The 19,551-nt window shown below is 42.5% G+C and overlaps 1 protein-coding gene across 3 annotated transcripts in view; it reads right to left on the reverse strand.

Annotated features, from left to right (window-relative positions):
• Positions 1 to 19,551, reverse strand: part of osbpl8 (oxysterol binding protein-like 8) — a 314,521-nt gene that overhangs the window by 123,560 nt on the left and 171,410 nt on the right. For all 3 annotated transcript variants that reach the window (XM_078219490.1, XM_078219489.1, XM_078219491.1), the window contains 3 exons: positions 12,383 to 12,463; positions 11,569 to 11,670; positions 5,098 to 5,301 (listed from right to left, as the gene is read on the reverse strand). In XM_078219490.1, coding sequence (XP_078075616.1) covers positions 5,098 to 5,301; positions 11,569 to 11,670; positions 12,383 to 12,463 — 387 coding nt within the window. The remainder of the gene's footprint in view (positions 1 to 5,097; positions 5,302 to 11,568; positions 11,671 to 12,382; positions 12,464 to 19,551) is intronic.

Genomic DNA, 19,551 nt, shown 5'->3' on the forward strand with positions numbered 1-19,551 from the left:
GCCCTACGTCCATATCCCTACATATCTTACTCACTAATCCCTCTAACCTACGCATCTCAGGATACTAAGGGGCAATTTAGCATGGCCAATCAACCTAACCCGCACATCTTTGGACTGTGGGAGGAAACTGGAGCACCCGGAGGAAACCCACGCAGACACGAGGAGAATGTGCAAACTCCACACAGACAGTGACCCAAGCCGGGAATCGAACCCAGGTCCCTGGAGCTGTGAATTGTGAAGTACTTAGAAGGTGCCAGGAGAAACTCCCTCACACAGAATTGAGAGTAAGGACAATTCACTTCTAGAATTAGTGGTTGGTTGAGGCAGAAACTAGGTCCACATTCAAGATGAGCTTGAACACACAGAGGAAAGGGGGATAAAGGGATATGGGAATGGGTGGGTAAGTGTGATTTGAATCATATGCTTGTGTGGAGAGTAAACACAGACTAGCAACGCCAAATGGCCTGTGTTTCTATGTATAATTTTTTGAACTGTTTAATTTAAATGAACAGTGATGCCTATTGGCTGGTGTCATGTAAAGCTCAGAACTTGGTCATCGTACGATATATTAAAATGTTACAGCACAATGAGCCAGAACACAGGGATTGATTAACTGCATAACCACCGTGATGTGCAGAACAATTGCTGGTTATTAATAAAAAGAAAATGATTTCCCAAATAGCTTGGTGGGCAAATGTAGTGGAATACTGAGTTATAGATAATTGCACATAGATAGGTCCAAAAACAATTCTTGTCTGTTGCTGAATTGGTGGTTCTTGACTGGACAATGAAGGAGGTACTATAGTTGCTTTCACTGTTCCAAGGTTGGGGTGGTAATGGTGGTAGTATAAATTACAATAACAAAATGATGGCTAAATTTCAGTAATTTAACTTTTGTATATTAGGGCTAGTTTCTGTATGTGTCAATTAAAAGCCTTACACAACAGGTTGGTCATGGAGCCCTGAATCCACTACAAATGCTGAAGAGCAAGGCACCAACTTGCTTATGCCAAGTGTCACGCTCAAGACATGAAAGAAAATATACAGATACAACTACTTTATGTAATAATTTGTTTGTGCTTTTTAAAATGGACAATTGCTGAGCTGACAAGGTGTTTCTAGCTGGTCACAGAAACCGTGAAACATAGAAACTAGGAACAGCAGTCGGCCATTTGGCCCTTCGAGCCTGCTCTGCCATTCAATATGATCACGGCTGATCCTCGATCTCAATGCTATATTCTCGCATTCTCGCCACACCCTTTGATGCTATTAAAATGAAAATAAAATCCCTTTCTTGAATTCATTCAGTGACTTGGCCTCTGCAGCCTTGTGTGATGGAGAATGCCACAGGTTCACTGCCCTTTGAATGAAGATAGTTTTCCTCACCTCAGTCCTAAATGGTCTCACTCATATCCTGAGACTGCCCCCCCCCCCATTATATTATATTATTTTATATCTTTCTTAGTAGGGAGACCAAAACTGCATGCAATACTCCAGGTATGGTCTCACCAAAGCCTTGTATAACTGCAGTAAGATATCTCTACTTCTGAACAAATCTTCTTGCAATGAAGGCCAACATACCATTTGCCTTCCTAACTGCTTGCTGCACCTGCCCCTCCACTTTCATTGACTGGTGTACAAGGACACACAAATCCTTTTGTACATCCACACTTCCCAAAATACCACCATTTAAATAATACTCTTCCTTTCTGTTTTTCACACCAAGTGTATAACTTCATGGTTAGTCGCGTTGCACTGTATCTGCCACATGTTTTCCCACTCACTCACCTTGTCTAAATCACCTTGAAGTCTCGTTGCATCTCCTCAAAACTCACAATTCTGCCCAGTTTTGAGTCATCAGCAAACTTGGAAATGTTACATTTGGTTCCCCTCATGCAAGCCATTTATATATTTTGTGAACAGCAGGACCCCAAGCACTGATCCCTGCAGTACCCCATAAATCACTGCCTGCCACTTGGAAAAAGACCCATTTATTTCCACTCTCTGTTTCCTGTCTGTCAACCAATTCGCAATCCATGCTAATACATTATGCTCATCACATGTACTTTAATTCTGTCCACTAACCTCTTATGAGGACCCTTATCAAAAGCCTTCTGATACACCACATCCACTGGTTCTCCCTTATCTACTCTACCAGCTACATCCTCAAAAACCTCCAGTAGATTTGTTAAGCATGATTTGCCTTTCACAAACCCATCCTTGCTTTGTCCAATCCTGTTAATGCTTTCCAAATATTCTGTCATTGTGTCTTTTATAATATACTCTCGCATCTGCCCCACTATTGACGTCAGGCTAACTGGTCTGTAATTCTTCCTCTCTTCTTAAACAGTGGGATTACATCTGCCACCCTTCAATCTGTAGGAAATGCTACGTAGTCTATAAAATTTTGCCAGATGACCACCAATGCATGCAATATTTCTCAGGCCTCTTCCTGTAATACTCTGGGATGGAGATTATCAGGCCCCAGTGATGTTCAGCACTTAACCACATTAATTTCCCCAGTACCGTTGTTTTACGAGCACCGATTTCCTTCAACTCCACCCTCTCATGATACCCTTGGTTCCCTAACATTTCTGGTTATATGCTGGCACCCAGAAGTTTCAAAGTTAACAAAGGCTAACACATCAAACATCTGGAATGTAACCCTCCTGGCCTAGCATAAACATTTTTATGAAGATAAAAATGAAGATATTTTATGAAGATAAATATTTTTATGAAGATGTGACGAGTGCGGTTGACGAAGGGGAACCGGTGGATGCGGTGTTTTTGGATTTCCAAAAGGCGTTTGATAAGGTGCCTCGCAAAAGGTTGCTGAAGAAGATTGGGTCACATGGAGTTGGGGGTAGGGTGTTAGCGTGGATTGGGGATTGGCTATCCGACAGGAAGCAGAGAGTTGGAATAAATGGGTGCTTTTCTGGTTGGCAGATGGTAACTAGTGGCTTGCCGCAGGGATCGGTACTGGGGCCTCAACTATTTACCATTTATATAGACGATCTGGAGGAGGGGACTGAGTGTAGGGTAACAAAGTTTGCAGATGACACAAAGATAAGTGGAAAAGTGAATCGTGTGGAGGGCGTAGAAGGTCTGCAGAGAGATTTGGACAGGCTGAGTGAGTGGGCGAGGATCTGGCAGATGGGAGTATAACGTTAACAAATGCGAGGTTATTCACTTTGGAAGAAATAATAGCAAATTGGATTATCTAAATGGAAGGAAATTACAACATGCTGCTGTGCAGAGGGACCTGGGGGTTCTTGTGCATGAGACGCAAAAACCCAGTCTGCAGGTGCAACAGGTGATCAAGAAGGCAAATGGGATGTTGGCCTATATCGCAAGGGGGATAGAATATAAAAGCAGAGATGTCTTGCTGCATCTGTACAGGGCATTGGTGAGGCCGCAGCTGGAATACTGTGCGCAGTATTGGTCCCCTTATTTGCGGAAGGATATATTGGCCTTGGAGGGAGTGCAGAGAAGGTTCACCAGGTTGATACCAGAGATGAGGGGTGTTGATTATGAGGAGAGACTGAGCAGATTGGGTTTGTATTCGTTGGAATTTAGAAGGCTGAGGGGGGATCTTATAGAGACCTATAAGATAATGAAGGGGCTGGATAGGTGGAGAGATTCTTTCCACTTAGAAGGGAAGCTAGAACTAGAGGGCACAGCCTCAAAATAAAGGGGGGTCAGTTTAAGACAGAGTTGGGGAGGAACTTCTTCTTTCAGAGGGTGGTGAATCTCCGGAATTCTCTGCCCACTGAAGTGGTGGAGGCTACCTCGTTGAATATGTTTAAATCACGGATAGATGGATTCCTGATCGGTAAGGGAATTAGGGGTTATAGGGATCAGGCGGGTAAGTGGAACTGATCCACTTCAAATCAGCCATGATCTTATTGAATGGCGGGGCAGGCTCGAGGGGGCTAGATGGCCTACTCCTGCTACTATTTCTTGTGTTCTTATTCCAACCCAGCCAACACACTCGCCCTATGGACGAAGGGCCTGCTCCAGCCAACTTTGAACAAAGGCACCCTTCACAGATCCTAACCTCCCATAATAGTGTTAATTGCCTCAGCATCAACCGTTCTCACACAAAGGTTTCAACAACCCAAAAATCAGTATTTCCGAGAACAAAAGGAATCATGGCTCCAATTAAACACCTCCAGATTCTAGCCATGCTTTATCTAACATCACAAGACTTCCTCCAAGCTACACTGTAATATTGTCCAGTGGAACTGAACTCAGGCAGTTACTGTTTGGCCTCCAATGTGAACAGAACTCCAGACAACAGCCTGTGTTGTCTACCATCCAGCAGAAAGAACTCTGAACCTCATCAAACCTGCCAACTGTTGGAATATTGAAACTTGTGTCTCCCAGACTATCTCCTTCCATGGGCTGCCACCCATTGTGAAGCTTCACTGTGGAAAGACCACTCTACAATCAGCCCCCTTCATCTTGAAAGAACCATTTCAGTTCACTTCAGATTCTGGACTTTGGACAGATGTAAATTGTATTTTCTTATGGTCCGGAACCCTCTTCCTTTTTCCCCGTTTATTGCGTGAATGAAAAGAATGGACTTTGCAAAAGCTCTCCGATGTACATGCAAAATTAAATCAACCCTTTTATTCTGCTGTGTAGTTTATTCACAGAGGATTGGAACATTACAAATTTAAGGGTTGGGGAAAATACCCCATCATTTATAAAGGGGGAAATCAGAATTAAAAAAACACCTTTCCATTTACAGGCAGGGAGAGAGTGGAGATCAGGACAGTTTAACTTAATTCCCCCTCCTGTCCGTGACGCAAGTCAAGATTTGTGATAAAAATCCTAGGTTCAAAGAGTTTTTGTAAAATATTAAAACCAAGCTAAAATACTGTAGGCAGCACAAAAGAAAATCCAATAATTAATTTATGTAGGAAAAAAATCTTAAACCTATATTAGCAGTTCATTTTCTGAGTGACATCATTTACACAAATGAAAAGCAGTAAAGTCTCAAGACCAAATTCCGCCGTGCTGAGTTCAATTCCAAAAGCATCTTGCACATCAAGACCAGCATCCAGTATTCCTATAGAAGCAAGCTGCACAAACCTTTACAGCCCAAATGGACTGCTCCAAGGGGTGGAAGACTTTAAAACAGAAGCCATCCTTCTTTGATGGCCGCTCGATGAGTTCACACGCATTCAGAAGCACTGTTCCTACCCACTGGCCATTCTTGGGGGTTTTGTAGATCAACAATACTCCAGGTTTCAATACACACCACAGCTTTGTCCAACTTTTTAAAGTTCCACGAATCTAACAAATACAAAACATTGTTGTTTAACCAAAGAAATCAGATTTTTTAAAAAAAATCACATTTCTCCAGAGAAGTCTGAGTGAATGTAGAAATCATTTGGATTGTCGTGACATCACAAAAACAAACACCAATTTTCATGGATTTAAAAGAAAATTGCAATAATTTGCCCTGAATTTGAAAACATACAAATACCCTGTACAGATGGCAGATCAAAGTTAGCAAAGAGACTTGATAAACATAAAGTGAGTTTCTTCCAAATTAAAAATAATTCACAATGTTGCTCGAGTTACCTCGTCCATTTCACAAGCGATATCTGTCACATCCAGCTGGGCATGGGATGAGAATGGTCATAAAATATACAAAACAAACACCAGAATACTTACCAACAGAAAATACATGTGCAACAAACATTTATATTCAAATGGAATTTCTGAGAATGCAGCATGAATTAGATGTCTGGAATAATACTCAATCTTTCATGAGAGGGGTAAAGAAAACTTTTAATAGAGAGAATTGTCATTCTTGATACTGAAATTTAAATTTTGTACCTTTAAATGCATCTTATATATATAGCCCTTTTTAAAAAATACACAGACTGTAAACGTTTGCCGAAAACCTCCGACCTTGTCGATGGCTGGGATTCTCCCATGCCGCTAAGAGTGTAAGGAGTTTTGGTTAGAATACCAAATTCTCCGTTCTCACTTGCAGTGGGGCACTTATAAACCCTGTTTCTCTCTGTACAGACATCGCCAGACCTGCTGAATGCCTCCAGCACTTCCAGCTCTCCAGCATCCATAGTATTTTCATGAATTAGATGTCACTTGGGGCCACCACCTACCTTCCAAATGTTTTATCAATCGCACACAATTAAACACCCATATCATAATTGTTTTGTGATGATACCAAGAAGTTAGAAGTCTCCCATCATTAGGTTAAAGTCTAACAGGCTTGACTATGGCATCGATGTGACTTTTAACCTGGTGTTGTGAGACTTCTTACTGTGCCCACCCCAGTCCAACACCGGCATCTCCACCTCATTGCCAAAAAATGACTTAATTATCTCCCAAATGTAACTAATATTTTTATAAAAAGTTCCCAATACCAAATGAAATGTTCATAATCTGTTAAGTCTGATAATGTATGTGTTTTTTACAAAGGGCTGTTAACATAACATGCATTTATAGGTACAGAATATAAACCTCAACAGCGAGAATATAGCCACATCAATGCTATAGTTAAGAAAGGCCACCAACGCCTCTACTTTCTCAGGAAGCTAAGAAAATTTGGCATGTCCACGACAACGCTCATCACCTGCCCCGTCCAAGCCCCCAGCACTAAAGGAATCCCAGTCTATGTCCGGGTCTGGAGTTATGTGCAAACTGGGATTGCAGATTTCCTCCACTAAAAGAGATTAGTGAACCAGATGGGTTTTAATGGTCACCATTATTGAGACTAGCTTTTTCGTTTCAGATTTATTAATTGAATTTAAACTCCCCCAGCTGTCGTGCTGGGATTTAACTCCTGCCTCCAAGGATTAGTTCAGGCCTCTGGAACTTGTCCAGTAACATTATCACAATGCTAATGTACCCAACATTGTTCTTTTTGTAAACAAGTGCTGAAAATGGATTGTTTAAAAGTGTTTGTGATTTTGCAGTGCTGCAAATTCAACAATTGCAAAGCAACCTTCCGGTTTAGCTGTTGGACAAATACTTGAAATCTGTGGGGTTCTCTACTTTAACATTCAGAGAAAGATCAAACTGCATAAACTAATCAAACTTAAGTGCACTTAATTCTTCAATGGCCTTTTTCAGGATTTTTTATCCATTATCCAACAACATCAGGAGGGATTGCCAACTGTCCTGCAGGGGATAATAAAAACGGTTCCAGTGGTGGTTATGTGACCACACTGCAGACAAAAAGCTCAACCCATTTATTTTTTCTTTTCACATAATAATCAATCCTCACATGATTGGAGAGCAGCACAGGACGATGAATAAACACAGATTTTGGTAGCAAAGACCACTGGCTGGTACATTTTTGTGAGTTGTCACCTGCCTGATTTTCCTTGGTCCAGCCCTAGATGTGGAATCTGGAAGGTAGAGCATTCACCCAGTTAAGTTTCACTTCTCTATCTTTCCCCAAACTCCAATCAAATTGGTGCACATTAGAAAAAGATAGAGAAAAAGAACAAGTGAAAGAGAAATTGGAAAGGTGAGAGAGAAAACGGGAGAAATGGTAACAATAGTAGATAGTTCAACTCCGCGATCCTGTTCTGTCATTTAATGAAATCATGGCTGATCTGTGAATAAAAGTGAATGGAAACAGCGAATGCTGCCAATGAAAATTGCTGTGACTGCACAAGTACAAGTACAGCAATGAGCAATCTCCTACATTACATTTCCAATCCTGATGGCAGTATGGCAACATTCTGGACTATGACATTTGTCTTGCTGATGTTAACGGTCAAACAAAACTCTTCACTGGACTCTGGGTGGTTCCTGCAGATTGGAAAACAGCAAATGTGACACCACTGTTTAAAAAAGGAGGTAGACAAAAGGCAGGTAACTATAGGCCGGTTAGCTTAACTTCTGTAATAGGGAAAATGCTTGAATCTATCTTCAAGGAAGAAATAGCGAGACATCTGGATATAAATTGTCCCATTGGTAAGACGCAGCATGGGTTCATGAAGGGAAGGTCATGTTTGACTAATTTGGTGGTATTCTGTGAGAACATTACATGTGCAGTGGACAATGGGGAATCTGTGGATGTGGTGTATCTGGATTTCCAGAAGGTGCCGCACCAAAGACTGCTACATAAGATAAAGGTGCACGGTGTTACGGGTAATATATTAACATGGATAGAGGATTGGTTAACTAACAGAAAGCAGAGAGGGGGGTAAATGAGTGTTTTTCTGGTTGGCGATCAGTGACTAGTGGTGTGCCTCAGGGATCAGTGTTGGGACCGCAATTGGTCACGATTTACATAGATGATTTAGAGTTGGGGAACCAAGTGTAGTGTGTCAAAATTCACAGATGACACTAAGATGGGTGGCAGAGCAATGTGTGCAGAGGATGCTGAAAGTCTGCAAAGGGATATAGATAATCGAAGTGAGCGGGCGAGGGTCTGGCAGATGGAGTAAAATGTTGGTAAATGTGAGGTCATCCATTTTGGAAGGAATAACAGCAAAATGGACTATTATTTAAATGGTGCAGAGGGACCTGGATGTTCTTGTGCAGGAATCTCAAGGAGTTGGTTTGCAGGTGCAGCAGGTAATTAAGAAGGCAAATGGAATTTTGTCCTTTATTGTTAGAAGGATGAGTTTAAAAACAGCGAGGCTATGTTGCAGCTGTATAAGGTGCTGGTGAGGCCACACCTGGAGTACTGTGTACAGTTTTGGTCTCCTTACTTGAGAAAGGATATACTGGCACTGGAGGGGGTGCAGAGGAGATTCACTAGGTTGATTCCGGAGTTGAGAGGGTTGGCTTATGAGGAGAGACTGCGTAGACTGGGGCTATACTCATTGGAATTCAGAAGAATGAGGGGAGATCTTATAGAAGCATATAAGATTATGAAGGGAATAGATAAGATAGACGCAGGGAAGTTGCTTCCACTGGCGGGTGAAACTAGAACTAGGGGGCATGGCCTCAAAATAAGGGGAAGCAGATTTAAGACCGAGTCGAGGAGGAACTTCTTCACACAAAGGGTTGTGAATCTGTGGAATTCCCTGCCCAGTGAAGCAGCTGAGGCTACCTCATTGAATGTTTTTAAGGCAAGGATAGATAAATTTTTGAACAGTAAAGGAATGAAGGGTTATGGTGAGCGGGCGGGTAAGTGGAGCTGAGTCCACTAGAGCGGCACGGTAGCACAGTGGTTAGCACTGCTGCTTCACAGCTCCAGGGACCTGGGTTCGATTCCCGGCTTGGGTCACTGCCTGTGTGGAGTTTGCACATTCTCCTCGTGTCTGCGTGGGTTTCCTCCGGGTGCTCCGGTTTCCTCCCACAGTCCAAAGATGTGCGGGTTAGGTTGATTGGCCATGCTAAAATTGCCCCTTAGTGTCCTGAGATGCGTAGGTTAGAGGGATTAGTGGGTAAAATATGTAGGGATATGGAGGTAGGGCCTGGGTGGGATTGTGGTCGGTGCAGACTCGATGGGCCGAATGGCCTCTTTCTGTACTGCAGGGTTTCTATGATTTCTATGATTTCCACAAAAAGATCAGCCATGATCTTATTGAATGGCGGAACAGGCTTGAGAGGCCAGATGGCTTACTCCTGCTCCTAGTTCTTATGTTCACAGATGTGAGATGTTCTGTCCATTTGCTGAAGATATTCCTCGATATGGAATGCTAGTCTTTTTATTCTTTCATGTGATCTGTGTGTCATTGGCCCAGCATTTGTTGCCCATCCCTGATTGCCATTTGAGGACATTTAAGAGTCAGCTACATTGCCATGGATCTGGAGTCACATGTAGACACCAGACCAGGTAAGGAAAGCAGATTTCCTTCCCTAAAGGAAATTAGTGAATCTGATGGGTTTTATAACAATCAAAGATAGTTTAATGATCACTCTTACTGAGACTAGCTTTCATTCCAGATTTATTTGATTCATTAATTAAATTCAAATTTTACGAGCTGCCATGGTTCCCCAGAGCATTAACTTGGGTCTCTGGAATACTAGTCACTAGTATTCCACTGGACCATTGTGGCACCCCAGTGTGGCATCATCTGTACAGAGCAACTTTCTGATGAGGACTTGCTGCACTTTTGTCTTGGATCTCAGGCAAGCAAGGTTGAACCACTTTGTCATTTCTGGTACATAGGAAACACCCTCTGCAGATGAATTGAAGGTAGATGACAGCTACAAAGAGAGTCAGCAACCCTGCGTAACTATTACAGTTTTCAAAAGGTTCCAATGTTGCCCCCTCATATTGTCACGAAAGGAGGATATCATACTGAGCAGCAGACATCGGCACTAACAATCTGCTGGGATAAGAGAGGACCAAGATAAGCAGACCCTGTTTGCCTTCAGTTTACTCAAGAAAGATTTTAAATATTTTCCCCTCTGTTTAAAGCAGATTAAGCAGAATGAGTTGGAGAAAATGGAGAAAGATTTCTCTTCCAGATCCTGTGTGTGGTTGTGTGTTCTATTCTTTTGGAAAAGTCATAGGAAAGTTGATCTGCAACGATATTTCTGAATATTTTGTTCTGCGTATAATGAGGAACCCAAAACTAACCAATGGAGCAATGTACAAGGACAAAAGAGAAACAATATGATCTGGGCTTTGGTCAGGAACTTAAGGCAGGTTGATCCAGGCCAAGGATTCACAACTTTCAATTCAAGTTGCTCAGGTTGAAGGAACTCCATCTTTGGAAAGAGAACATGTATGGTGAATACATATTTTCAAAATAGTCTCCATTGTTGATGGTATTTTTACTGCGTTATATTTAGATGAGTACTAGTCACCTTGAATACTGCTGAAAAAAGACATTTTCATCTTGTACTCATCAGGATAATCACAAGAATGCCAATATCTATATGAGAAGAGTGCTCTGATTGATTGGCAAGTGGACTCTGATTGGTAGAAGCATTGCCATGGAAAATGTACCAGTAAATGTTGATTGACAGTCGACTGCCAAATATTGGTTGAAAATTAAAGCCAGGCAGCTTGACTCTGATTGTTCAAAGTATTGTCCTAAGGAATGAACCAGCGAATGGCTGTCGCTTATTTTGTTTAGATGAAACAGGCACAATGCATGTACCTGTTCTATCTGCTTGCAAATAACAAGGCTGTGTGCATTAACATATGTAGTTTCCAGTACATACAAATGCACCAAATTGCGAGCTCGACTCACAATCTTAAATTGGTTGTCAGCGTAACGTTTAGCACACTGATGATTATTTAGCAAATGTTGTCCAGTCACAGAATCATATCTAATGCTGGACACTGTGGTATTCTTGCAATTGTCCTGATGAGGACAAGATGAAAACATTCAACAATCTTTTTTTCAACAATAAACAAGTTCTGTACTACCACACGACCAATTATACTCATTTCCTTATTTTTATTTACAATGAAGTTTTGAAATACAAAAATAGTATAAACAGGATAAAATGAAGATCTCACAACATCTTTGACATGATTATCAGTTTACATTAATATTGTGTTTAATAGTGGAATTAAATTTGTGAAATGTAATTGGACATCAATCTCCACATACCTTGAGCAGCAAAGCAAGAGTTTGTAATACAACACCCCCTGTCACAACTCACCTTTAGCCAATCTGCCATCACTATTACAGAGGGATCAGTAATACTGCTCAGCAACTCTTTTGTGGCTCTTTTCTTCTCTTCCCTGTAATTTTTCTTCTGAACCTGTAATTATAATTTATTTATTAAAGAACTGCAATAAAACTAATAAAATTAGCATAAATCAAGGTCTCCTGCAACCAGGCAAGTCCTAAATGTTTCAGCAAAATTTTAAATTTTAATTTAAGTTAGTGCTGGTTTACTGCAGTTATGTTATTAAAATGAACAGAAATTGCGCTTTTGCTTGTTCAATACTTCATATACAAGACAAGGTGCAATAGAGGTGTAAAAGTTTAAAATTAACATTTCAGTCAAGGGACTTGAATGACAAATTGTCCTTGTGCTTTATTGCACTGATCCCTGCAAGTGATTTACTACCTTGTCTTTGAAGGTGAAATTTGACACTCAGTCATTAACATCTCTTCACCTCAAGGAACTGGGTTTGAGTCAAGATAGATTGATGAAATTAAGATTTTGTCTTTCTGTTGATTATAAATTCTAATTAAAATATATAGAAGTGATCTTAATCCAATTTCTAGGGCACAGAAAATAAAACAAACCTAAGTATCTCACCTCAGTGAGGTTCTAGGTATGATTGTCATACTGATGCTGCAAGGGGTATTCTGGGACTCAGGCAAACTGTAGGGGCTGAGTATTTTAAGAGAATGTTTTACCAAAATGTTGTTGGAACTAAACCTTCTGAAATTCATTTTTAATTTGAAAAACAAAACATTCATGCACAATTATGAATACAAGTTCTTAATATCAATTAATATACCTTAAGGGACTCCTTTTTTGTGAGTTTACTCCCAGGTGAGACAAGATCCTTTTCTGTTCCATTATAAAGCTTGGACTCTGACTGTAACAATGTAAAATAATACGATTCACAAAGGTTGGAGTTTTTGAATACATATTGTAAAGAAACAAAATGGCTAAGCTGGCTGGTCTCAAGACTGAGACAAACACTAGCCATTATGTTTAAGTGAAACACTGCAAAGGTATTTTGTCTTCTCCACACTACCTGCTCGGTTGAGTTTATTTCATTTAAGTTTTAAACTGAAATAGATCTACACAGAGCTTGAAAGATACAGGAATACAAACATACACCATCTACCCACCACCAAACCTAAGACCAGTCAACATGATGTTAAAATACATGTAACAAAGACAGTACTAAATAGTGAGGGGATTAATTACGGCAAAGTGTCTTAAAACATAAGCCTGGAAATATAGAGATATCCCTAGTGTACATAGTGACTGAGAAACTCAACTTGCTAATATCAAAACAAATGGAAATAATTGCAAATCACTACGGCTACATTCAAATTCACCCTAGCCTCCAACACTACTCTAGGGGTGAAATCTTGTGGAGGTGACAGGCATCTCACAGCCACAGACATCTCACTGGAGAGCCAGTGAAAGCCTCGTTTTGCCTCTTTTCAAGAAGGCGTGCCCATCTTCTACCACTCAGGTATGTGACACGCCAGTGGCAGGCGTTGTTGCGAGATCAAAGGCTCCATGGGTAGAAGGCGGTGGAGTAGTGGTATTGGCACTGGACTAATATTCAAGAGACCTGCGTTTGAATCCTACAATGGCAGATGGTGGAATTTGAATTAAATAAAAATATGGAATTAAAAGTCTAATAAATGAAATCATTGTCGATTGTCATAAAAACTCATTTGATTCACTAATGTCCTTCATTAGGAAATCTGCTGTCTTTAACGGGTCTGGCCTACATGTGGCTTCAGATTCATAGCAGTGTGGTTGACTCTTAAATGACCTCCGAAATGGCCCAGTAAGCCACCCAGTTTTATCAAACTGCGAAAAGGTCAACAAGAAATGAAACTGGAGAGACCACCCGACTGAGGAACCAGAAATGACAACTGCAAAGTCAGCACTGGCAACCTGCACAGTCTTCCTCATTAATATCTGGGGATGTGTGCCAAAATTGGGAGAGCTATCACACAGACTAGTCAAGCAACAATCTGACATAGTCATACTCATGGAATAATACCTTACAGATAATGACCAAGACACCACCATCCCTGGGTACGCCTTTCCTAACAGCAGGACAGGCCCAGTAAAGGTGAAAGCACAGTGGTATACAGTCGGGAGGGAGTTGTCCTGGGAGTCCTCAACATTGACTCTGGACCCCATGAAGTCTCATGGCACCAGGTCATACATGGACAGGGAAACCTCCTGCTGATTATCACGTACCTTCCTCCCTCATCTGATGAATCACTATTCTTCCATGTTGAACACCACCTGGTGGAAGCAGTGAGTGTGGCAAGGGTGCAGAATGTACTCTGGATAGGGGATTTCACTGTCCACCACCAAGCCTGGTTTGACCAAGACCAAGCTGGTCCAGTCCTAACGCGCATTTCTGCTAAACCAGGACTGTGGCAGATGGTGAGAACACCAATAAGAGGGAAAACCATACTTCACCTCACCCTCACCAACCTGCCTGAGGTGCATCTGTCCATGACAGTATCGGTAGGAGTGGCCAGCACACAGCCCTTGTGGAGATGAAGTCCCATCTTCACAACGTTGTGTGGCACTCCCATCATGCTAAATGGGATAGATTTCAAACATATCTGGCAACTCCAGACTGGGCATCCATGACGCACGTGGGCCATGAGCTGCAGCAGAATTGTACTCATTCACAATCTGTAACATCATGGCCTGACATATCCCCAACTCTACCATTATCACCAAGCTAGGGAATCAAACCTGGTTCAATGAAGAGTGCAGGAGGGCATGCCAGGACCAGCAGCAGGCGTTTCTAAAAGAGAGGCATCAACCTGGCAAAGCTAAAACACAGGACTATTTGCATGCCAAACAGCAAAAGCAGCAAACAAAACAGCTAAGTGATTCCATAACCAGTGGATCATATCTAAGCTTGGCAGTCCTGCCACATCCGTGAATGGTGAAGGACAAGCAAACAACTCACTGGAGGAGGCGGCTATATATCCCCATTCACAAATATCCCCACCCCCAATGCTGGGGGAGCATAGCACATCAGTGCAAAAGATAAGGCTGAGGCATTCAAAACAATTTTCAAACAGAAATGCTGAGTGGATGATCCATCAGTTCCTTTCGGAGGTCCCCAGTAGCACAGATGCCACTTTTCTGCCAATTCAATTTACTCCACTTGACATCAAGAAACGGCTGAAGGCACTGTATGCTGCAAAGGCTATAGGCCCCAACAATATTCTGTCAGTAATACTGAAGACTTGTGCTCCAGAACATTCTGCACCCATAGTCAAGCTGTTCCAACACTGCTACAATTCTGACATCTACTCAGAAATGTGAAGCATTTCCCAGGGACATCATGGACACAAGAAACAGGATGAATCCAACCTGGTCAATTACTGCCCCAGCAGTCTACTCTCGGTCTTCAGTGATGCTCAGTTTGTGTTCTGCCAGGGTCACTCAACTCATGATCTCCTTTCAGCATTAGTTCAAACTTGGATAAAAGAGCTGAATTTCAAAGATGAGATGAGAGTGTCTGTCCTTTACATCAAGCAACGTTTGGTTGGTATAAAGGAGTCTGAGCAAAACTGGAGTCAATGGAAATTAGGGGGGAAATGCTCTGCTGTTTGGCGTCATACCTGGCACAAAAGAAGATGGTTGGAGTTGTTCAGTGTCAATCATCTCAGTTCCAAGACATCACTGCACGAGTTCCTCAGGGTAGTGTCCTAGGCCCAACCACCTTCAACTGTTTTGTAAATGACCTTCCTCCCTTCATAAGGTCAGAGGTGGGGATGTTCGCCGATGATTGCACAATGTTTAGCACCATTCGCAACTCCTCAGATACTGAAGCAACCCACGTCCAATTACAGCAAGACCTGGACAATAATCCAAGCTTTGGCTCACAGATAGCAAGTAACATTCATGCCACACAAGTACCAGGGAGCATTTCCATAAGTGAGAATCTAGCAATTGCCCCATGACATTCAATGACATTACCATCAACAAATGCCCCACTATCAACGTCCTGGGGTTATCATTGACCAGAAACGGAATTAGACTAGCCATGTAAATTAATAGGTCAGAAGCGAGGATTCCTGTAGTGAGTAACTCACCTCCTGACTCCCCAAAGCCTGTTCACCATCTACAAGGCCCAAGCCAAGAGTTTAATGGAATACTCTCCACTTGCCTGGATCAGTGCAGCCCCAACAACATACAATAAGCACAACACCATCCAAGACAAAGCAGCCTGCTTGATTGCTACCCTTTTCACAAACATTCAATCCCTCCACCACTAACAAATAGTGACAGCAATGTGTACCATTTACAAGATATAAGGATACAAGGCTCCTTCAACAGCACCTTCCAAACTCATGACTGCTACCATCTCAAAGAATAAAGCCAGCAAACTCGTAGGAAGACCACACCTGTGATGTTCCTCTCCAAGCCATACACAATCCTGACTTAGAAATATATCGCCGTTCCTTCACTGTCACTGGGTCATAATAAAACATAGAACATAGAACAGTACAGCACAGAACAGGCCCTTCGGCCCACGATGTTGTGCCGAGCTTTATCTGAAACCAAGATCAAGCTATCCCACTCCCTACCATCCTGGTGTGCTCCATGTGCCTATCCAATAACCGCTTAAATGTTCCTAAAGTGTCTGACTCCACTATCACTGCAGGCAGTCCATTCCACACCCCAACCACTCTCTGCGTAAAGAACCTACCTCTGATATCCGTCCTGTATCTCCCACCACGAACCCTATAATCCTGGAACTTCCTCCCTAACAGCTCTGTGGGTGTACCTATAGCACAGGGACTGCAGCAGTTCCACTTGCTGGCCTAGCCAGGAACATGCCATAAGTAAGAAAAAAAAGAATTTTCAGATGTTCCTGAGAAACTAAATAAGGCTATAGAACTGGAATTAGTCTTTGCCTCTTAGCTTTTATGTTTCATCCGTTTTCCTTTCTCCCTTTCTTCTTTATTTTTTTCCTGTGTTTTCTTCCAATCTCTTCCGACACTCTCATCTAGCGATAGTGGTGTGGCCATCCTCTTCCTCTTATAGGGTCCCTCGATTGGACATCGAGTACTTTTGAATGACAAGACTCCCCCCACCCCAGGAAGCCTACATGCAATTCTGCACAAGGTTGTTTGTTGTGCTCCCCACTTGGTTAGCCCACTGCCCCTGCCCAACATACCACTGGGTTAATACCAGCAATGGTGAGATAAGGCCCTGAAAGGGCAGTAATTGCCCACTTAAAGCTCTCAATCAGCAGCAGCACCGGAAGGTTGTCCACAGAGACTCCTGCCATGGACATAACCAGAATGGAAGTGGGAAGGTAGCGGTGTCCACTCCAATCCCCCTCCACTTGATTAAATAGCCATCGCCACCAAACTCACCAATGGGAGGGCACAAGATTTCACCCTCAATCTACGCTAAACCCCATACAAGCAACGTTGGTGGTACTCAGTTCTTCTAATCTAGGAACAAAATATTCTAATGCTGTGTAAAATTCTGCTGCAGGACACATATCTACAGTCCAAACCTAACAGAAAATGAACAAGATTTGACTTCAGCATACTGTAAATTTACTAATTGCCGAAACTTTCAAAAAACACACACGACCAATAACCACCCCACCCCCACAAAGTAGCTCATTACATATTTATGAAAACCAACATTGATCTTCCAAACCTCAACAAATCCCGGATTAGTGTCAAATGAGCTTTCATTAATAATCCAGCTAAATTTAGCAGGAGGGCAACGCTATGCTAAGTGATTGCATAGGAGCTGAAAAATAACGTCAGAAAAGTGGCGCCATGCAGTGAAATGAGGGTTGGAGTAGGGAAGGGGGTGCAGTGAACAGATGAGTCCATTGGGTAATTAATTCATAGCATGCAAGTATGGTCTGAAGGTTGTTTCAGCAGTTTTAGCCTGAAACATTTTATAGCTTTTTAAAAATCCAGTTTAAGTATCAGATCAATGATGTGCTTTCAGATGGCAGGTCTTTGGTACTATGACAATTTTCATCAAAATTGCAATGAAATTTTCAGCAACCTGGATTTTTTTTCCGGAGAAAGAGCTTGGAGACGATGAGGTACAGTCAAATGGCACACAGTACAAGAGGTGGCCGATTAAAATACACTCACACTGAGCAGTGACTACACTTCACAAGTACTTCATTGGCTGTGAAACATTTGAGATATCCGGTGGTGGTGGAAAGCGTTTTACTTATGTCTGTCTTTCTTCCTTTCTTTTCTGATCGAAAGCAAAAGACCTTTTACTGGACAAACAGTCGACCAAAATATCTGTCAAATTTCTCACTTGTGAACCATTCATCAACAACATCTTGCATTTATTTCCAAAGCTAAAACATGCACTTTGAACCAAAGGAGGTGACCAAAAGTTTGGGCCAAGTGGATTCTGAGGATCCTGAAGGAGAGAGAAATGGAGGGATTTCAGAAGGCAAATCCAGACCAAGAGGCCAAGGCCACTGAAGGGGAATTTCTTTCAAAGGATGACCATTCAATGCAGCAGCTATTCCTACTGTGAGACTTAGCTCATAATTTAATGTGTTACACTCCCGGCCGGTTATACGACTGGACAAGTCAGGTCCCAGGGTGGAATCAGGCTTAATTATTTTTGGTTTAGAAATGTGGTGGGTGGCTCGTGAACAGAATCACAGAGGCTGCTGGTGTCCTTTTAACTAAAGAATAAAACGTTTATTAAACAAGAAAAGATGGAACAATAATGCACTACTCCTTTGCCAACAACTAAGGGTGGCACGGTGGCACAGTGGTTAGCACTGCTGCCTCACAGCGCCAGGGTCTCAGGTTCAATTCCAGTCTTGGGTGGCAGTGTGGAGTTTGCATGTTCTCCAGTGTCTGCGGGATTTCCTCCAGGTGCTCTGGTTTCTTCCCACAGCCACGATGTGTATGTTAGGTGGATTTGCCATGGTAAACACACAGGGTTATAGATATAGGGCGGAGGGAAGGGAGGCTCTTTTGGAGAGTTGGTAAAGAGTTACAGACCAGTGGCTGTCTCCTTGGGTCTCTGGCTTCTCACAAGTCTATTTTGCTTCAAGTCTGCTGCCTATAGCTTTCTCACTTCAATCTTGGAGTATTCCTGAAAAGGATCTGTTTACTATCCCTGTGCTTATTTCTTGATGTGGAGATGCCGGCATTGGACTGGGGTAAACACAGTAAGAAGTCTCACAAGACCAACTTAAAGTCCAACAGGTTTATTTGGTAGCACAAGCCACTAGTTTTTGGAGCGCTGCTCCTTCATCAGGTAAGTGGGAGTTCTGTCAGAACTTCCACTTACCTGATGAAGGAGCAGCGCTCCGAAAGCTAGTGGCTTGTGCTACCAAATAAACCTGTTGGACTTTAACCTGATGTTGTGAGACTTATTTCTTGACTCATTGGTCATCTTGAGACATTTTTCCACCCCTCCATGGTTTTTGGAATCTTATTCTTTAGTTTGGGACTTGCTGTCTGTCCCTTTTCATGTCCTGACACTTTACTCCAGCTGAACTAAAACTACTTTCCCATTTCTCCTGATCTTTCTGTGGCTCTCCTGTTCATAGAAATCATAGAAACCCTACAGTACAGAAAGAGGCCATCCGGCCCATCGAGTCTGCACCGACCACAATCCCACCCAGGCCCTACCCCCATATCCCTACATATTTTACCTGCTAATCCCTCTAATCTACGCATCCCAGGACACTAAGGGGCAATTTTAGCATGGCCAATCAACCTAACCCACACATCTTTGGACTCTGGGAGGAAACCGGAGCACCCGGAGGAAACCCACGCAGACACAAGGAGAATGTGCAAACTCCACACAGACAGTGACCCAAGCCGGGAATCGAACCCAGGTCCCTGGAGCTGTGAAGCAGCAGTGCTAACCACTGTGCTACCGTGCCGCCCAATGGTGATGGACAGCTACAGCGCCGTGCTTCCCTCGCTGGAT

Source organism: Mustelus asterias, chromosome 9 (genome assembly GCF_964213995.1).
Source record: "Mustelus asterias chromosome 9, sMusAst1.hap1.1, whole genome shotgun sequence".
In the NCBI taxonomy this organism is placed as follows: Eukaryota; Metazoa; Chordata; class Chondrichthyes; order Carcharhiniformes; family Triakidae; genus Mustelus; species Mustelus asterias.